Source organism: Carcharodon carcharias, chromosome 14, assembly GCF_017639515.1.
Source record: "Carcharodon carcharias isolate sCarCar2 chromosome 14, sCarCar2.pri, whole genome shotgun sequence".
Taxonomy (NCBI): Eukaryota; Metazoa; Chordata; class Chondrichthyes; order Lamniformes; family Lamnidae; genus Carcharodon; species Carcharodon carcharias.
In genome coordinates, this window is record NC_054480.1 from 95912591 (window position 1) to 95918680 (window position 6090).

At 45.9% G+C, this 6090-nt stretch overlaps 1 protein-coding gene across 1 annotated transcript; it reads left to right on the top strand.

Annotated features, from left to right (window-relative positions):
- The first annotated feature begins 3828 nt into the window (after positions 1 to 3828).
- LOC121287555 (potassium voltage-gated channel subfamily V member 2-like) lies at positions 3829 to 5007 on the top strand. The gene has a single exon (XM_041205487.1). It carries the CDS (start codon positions 3829 to 3831, stop codon positions 5005 to 5007), a length of 1179 nt encoding a protein of 392 aa, XP_041061421.1.
- Positions 5008 to 6090: the final 1083 nt, after the last annotated feature.

Here is a 6090-nt window from a genome sequence, read left to right on the forward strand (position 1 = left end):
TCGTCCTGCTTCTTTGGTGGTGGGGTGGGGAGGAGGAATTAGAAAGGCTGTACAGAAAGTAAAACATTAGTATTCTCAAACAGCAGGTCAATCAACATCTGTAGAGTGAACAGAGATGTTACCATTAATAAACAGGCTTATTAATAACAAATAAAGATGTTGCTGCAGGCAAAGGAAATTAAAGGATTAACAGATTTACACCCTTGTTTAAATGTGAAAGTTGGTTCTATGTTAGAAAAAAATCTTGGGGAGATTTCCAACTGAGATGGTTCTTTCATGTCATTGAAGAATCTCCCCTTCTGAAGATTAGCTTTGATTCCTTCTGTGATTGGAGTACATGTTTTTCTTACTATGTAACTAGCCTGTATGGTTTTTTAATATTGTAAATGAATTGACTTGAGCTTTTATTAACCTTTCATAATTCTTTAGAAGTACTACTACCTTTAGCTAATATTTTTCCCAAAGTTTAGTGAGTGGTTTATAAGAGTTTAAGTGGATCAAATCGCAAACTGTGCTAAACTGCCCATTGCTAAAAATGGTCCTTGGCCTGAGTATATCTCCATGTGCTGTTTATTCTCAAGGATTTGCCTAAATGTAAGATATCAAAAACATCTAATCATTTGCACACCAAGGACTGGATGGACTGGCTGCATTCCATCACTGGGCCTAATTCCTACTCACCAGCAACCAGAAAGTAAAAGCACCAGAAGCATCAAGATGTCTATTAGCTGGGTTGCAGCTGATGGTTGTAAGACTGACTCTCTGCCCCTGTCCAGGACAGTAGTTGCACGAAAGCCAGCCCACCTTATATCTGACTAGAACTGCACTGGAGCAAATCTCATCCCCACAGCAGACTCACAATAAAGAAGCATGTAAACAGCACAAATCAGCTTCAGAGAATTAAATTTGCTAAGTTAATTACACTGTAGTGTAAAATGGAACTATATGTTGCATACGCACACCATTCTGTTGCAGGATTGTACTTAAGAACCATAAATTGTTCAAAGAATCTAGTGAAAAATCTTGTTGGTCCTAATGAAACTAGGAGATTGTGTGTGTGTGAATTATCTCTTGAATTCTTTGCACTGCTTAGTGACCATGATCAGAGGCTCCTGTTTCGTGGCATTTTTCCCACCCAGAAAGAATGATTGAAATTTCAGCAACAAACTCCAGTTAAATGTGTAGTGATAAAAGGTAAAAAATATGGTCACGCCATTTCAGTAGAGTTCTCCAATAAAACCTGCCTGTTACTTACACTTTTTTTTGTTTTCTTTAATTATTTACCTCCTGAATGCCAACCATTATCTAAGCTGTTTGAAATGCAGGATGGATTAACTCCAGTTGCAGAGCTACTTGTGTCTTTACATCAATATAAATGACTGGCATCTTGGCTCCTGCCTTCATCAGACTGCATGTGTAGGTAATTATTTCCAACCAGTAATTCCAGGGAGGATTCTAACTTGGATAAGAATGGCCTTTTTTGCTAGAAATATCCAATTTTATTTTTCTTTCTCCACTTGTGAATAATTTTGTGGAACGATATGTAATTGTGGCATCGATTGTACAGATTATTGCCAGTTAGAAAAGGGGTTCGATGTGTCCTGTTATCAGTGTCTAACATGATGGTGCTCTGCGATTCATGTGCTGAGAGCTGCTGATCTCAGACATGTTATCTCTCATTTCCAGCAGCAGCAACAACATGGAGATAAAAAACAAATGTCAATTTGCTTGATTTGCATTTTAGTTTCTGCCACTAGTTGGCTGTGAAATAGTGTTGAGAGCACTCTGGCCAATTCCTCTGTCTTGATATGGGCAACATCAAATGAAAACAGAGGGAAACACTTTTTAAAATTGTTTTAAATATATATATATGCACCAGTCACACTCCGTTTTTAGTGGTGTGTGTGTCAGTGAAGTAAACTGGATAATCTCATCCACCTAAATCAATAGTGCCACTGTTACTCATTGGCTTGTACTTCAGACCTTATCTGTTCCTATCCGTCCATCCATCTCCCCTGTGCTCTGCACTCCACAGGATAATTTTAAACTTACTGCCCTTTGGAGAAAAGCATTTTATTTCCAGTGGAATCCACATGGCCAACTTTAGCTCCTAAGAGCGAGTTCAGAATTCACTCCCAATATCCCTGTCTACTCAACCTGCTGCATCTTCCACTCTTAACCTCTTATCAATAATGAAAACTGACGTAGGATCTGATCTTTGGTTACATTATGTAAACCGCACAAATCAGCTTCAGAGAATTAAATTTGCTAAGTTAATTACACTGTAGTGTAAAATGGAATTATATGCTGCATACGCACACAATTCTGTTGCAGGATTGTACTTAAGAACCATAAATTGTTCAAAGAATCTAGTGAAAAATCTTGTTAGTCCTAATGAAACTAGGGAGATTGTTGTGTGTGAATTATCTCCTTGAATTCTTTGCACTGCTCAGTGACCATGATCAGAGGCTCCTGTTTCTTGGCATTTTTCCCACCCAGGAAGAATGATTGAAATCTCAGCAACAAACTCCAGTTAAATGTGTAGTGATAAAAGGTAAAAATATGGTCACCCCTTTTCATTACACTGAAGAGAGTTTACTTTGTTTTATTACACGAGTTGTTAATTGATTTAATAGTTGCTACTGGTGCTGTTAACTGATTTACTCTGTAATGATAGAAATGTTAAATTAAATCAGAAATTAATTAACTCAAATATGACATTGGATTAAATCAAATCTTATGGACCATTCTTTCCTGTGTCTGAGGGGATGTGTTTGCATGTGTATTTTCCCAACTCACTTTTGGTATCTTGATCTATCCTGCTATCAGTTGTGAACTTGCCCAGTTTAAATGGTTTATGGCCTAGCCTGTCAGAAAATCCACCAGCCAATATTTCAATGCTTCTGGAATAGATGGGGTGGAAAGCTGCTATGGGAAATTACCCAGCAATAGACTCCTTTTCCTTTTCTGTTCTGGAGTTGCTGGGTATTGCTATCCCCCAATTCATTTAGGTCTGGGAAACTCATGCATTGCTTCTTCCCTTGTTAAGACCAGAAACAGAGAATCGAGGGCTTCTTCCTTAAGCACAGTGTTCTCACTTTGACGATGTACATAGACTGGGATAAAGGCAATCTTTGAGTATGTGGAAGCACCCACTATTATTGCAGTGGTTTAAACTGTGTCTGTATCTCTATTCCATCTGCACTGTTCAAAAGCCTGTAATAGATGTGGAGAATGGTTACATTTTTCTTCCTATTCAAGGATTAAAGATTAGAGCTATTTGACCTGTTATGTCCATGTTGGCTTCCCAGTAGCCTTGGAAATGTTCCAACTTCAAAAGGGAATTGGATCATTATCTGAAAGACACAATTGAATCTGCCTCCGACATACGCAGACAGAGCATTCCAGACACTACTTGCTGTGTTAAAGATTTTCACCATTGCTTCTTTTGCCAATAACCTAAAATTAGTGTCCCTTGTGAGGGACTGTGCTATGGGGTTATCTTTTTGCAGCCAGCTGTGCTGTACAAGGAATGTCATTTTTCAGATGAGATATTAAAATCCTAACCCGTCTGCTCTCTCAGGTGCTAATAGTACAAGGAGGGGAGGGTAGAGTGCTAAGGGGGTGAAGGGGCCAAGGTAATCCCGCGAGCAGCTGGGCAGTTTACTGTAAACACCCCCCTCCCCAACCGGGCCAGTCTGAGACATGGGGTTCACTGTCCTAGGACAGTCTGCCGGCTCAGCCGTTAATCCAATCGGCCTACAGTAATCCTGTAATGGGCTTTCGGGCAGGATTTAGGCCGGGGCAGAATGTGGCAAGGCCGGCAGTATGGGGGAGCCGGACTGGAACAGCAGCGGGACTGAGTGCGGGAGCAGCAGCGAGGAGGAGGGCAGCACTGGACAGGGCTGCGGGCCGGGGCCGGCCTTCCCCGCCGCCGAGCAGCCTCTCCTCCGGCTGAATGTGGGCGGCACACGCTTCGTCCTTGGCCGGCAGCTGGCAGCTCGGTACCCAGCCAGCCGCATTGGGAAGCTGGCTGCGTGCCAGGGCCCAGCTCAGGGCCTGCGACTCTGTGATGATTACTCGGCCGAGGAGGACGAGTTCTTCTTCGACCGGGACCCGAGTGTGTTCCAGGCGGTGTGGCAGCTGTACCGGAGCGGCCGGCTCTGGGCCAGCCAGGGTCCGTGTCCCCGCCGATACCGCTCCGAGCTCCGCTACTGGGGCGTCAGGCTGGGCGCGGCACCGCGCTGCTGCCGCCTCCTCCTCCTCGAGCGGCGGCAGGAGCTGTCCGAGCAGCTGCGGCTCAGCCGCCAGCTCACCGCCGTCCTGGGTCTGCGGGAACGCGGTCCCCCGGCCCCGGGAAACTGGCTGTGCCGCAACCGCTCGCGGCTCTGGCATCTCTTGGAGGCGCCGCCCGCCTCGGCCGGGGCCAGGCTGCTCAGGGTCAGTGGTTGCCTGGCTGTCCTCATGTCCATGGCCGGCCTCATCCTGGGCACAGTGCCGGAGCTGAGGCCGGAGACTGGCGCTGGGCCCGCCGCTCTCTGGGGCCTGGAGATGGGGTGTAGCTCGGCGCTGACGGCACAACTCCTGCTGCGGCTGCTCTCAGCGCCCAGGCCCCGCCGCTTCCTGCTCAGCCCCCTCAACCTGGCCGAGCTGCTGGCGCTGCTGCCCTTCTACACCGAGCTGGTGGCGCGGCGCTTCGGGGAGCCCGGGCGCCTGGGCCTCCTCCTGCGGGCCGCGCCGCTGCTGCGAGTGCTCCGGGTGCTGAGTCTGGCCCGTTACTCCACCGGCCTGCGGGCTTTCGGCTTCACCCTGCGCCTCTGCTCACAGCAAGTCTGCTGCCTCCTGCTCTTCATCGCCCTGGGCATCTTCACCTTCTCCGCCCTGCTACACCAGGCCGAGCAGCACATCCCCGGCACCAACTTCAGCAGCATCCCCCAATCCTGGTGGTGGGCAGCGGTGAGCAATCGAAGTCTGAGCGGGGGCGGAAAATGGGAGGGACGGGCCTAACTGTAGGGCGAGGCCAATGCTGCGCGGCAGTGAATGGGCGGCGGTAACTGACCAGAAAATCAATCCGTCATTGCGGGGGCGGGGCCTGGTGTGGCGGTCACTGTGAGGGAGAATGTTTCAGATCACGGAGAGAGAGAGAATGTTTCAAATCAACGTGAGGGAGAATGTTTCAGATCAATGAAAGAGCGAATGTTCGAGATCAACGTGAGGGAGAATGTTTCAGATCAATGAAAGAGAGAATGTTTCAGACCAGTGAGAGGGAGAATGTTTCAGATCAATGAGAGAGAGAATGTTTCATATCAATGAAAGAGCGAATGTTTCAGATCAATTAGAGAGATAATGTTGCAGGTCAAAGAGAGAGAGAATGTTTCACATCAAGGAGAAAGAGAGAATGTTTCACATCAAGGAGAAAGAGAGAATGTTTCACATCAAGGAGGAAGAGAGAATGTTTCACATCAAGGACAAAGAGAAAATGTTTCAGATCAATGAGAGAAAATGTTTCAGATCAGTGAGAGGAAGAATGTTTCAGATCAACAAGAGGGAGAATGTTTCAGATCAACGTGAGAGAGAATGTTTCAGATCAATGAGAGAGAGAATGATTCAGACCAATGAGGGAAAGAGAATGTTTCAGGTCAATGAGGGAAAGAGAATGTTTCAGATCCAGATCAATGAGAGATAGAGAATGTTTCAGATCAATGTGAGACAGAATGTTTCAGATCAACGTCAGGGAGAATGTTTCAGATCAACGTGAGGGAGAATGTTTCAAATCAATGCGAGAGAGAATGTTTGAGACCAATGAGAGAGAGAGAATGTTTCGGATCAATGGCAGAGAGAGAATGATTCGGAACAATAAGAGGGAGAATGTTTCAGATCAATGTGAAGGAGAATGTTTCAGATCAATGTGAAGTAGAATGTTTCAGATCAATGTGAAGGAGAATGTTTCAGATCATTGTGAAGGAGAATATTTCAGATCAATGAAAGAGAGAATGTGTCAGAACAATGTGAGAGACAATGATCCAGATCGATGCGAGAGGGAGAGAATGCTCCAGATCAATGAGACGGAGAATATTCTAGATCAATGAG

Bases quoted from the DNA above. Each gene is read 5' to 3' on its own strand.
- LOC121287555 (XM_041205487.1), top strand. From the start codon at position 3,829: ATGGGGGAGCCGGACTGGAACAGCAGCGGGACTGAGTGCGGGAGCAGC.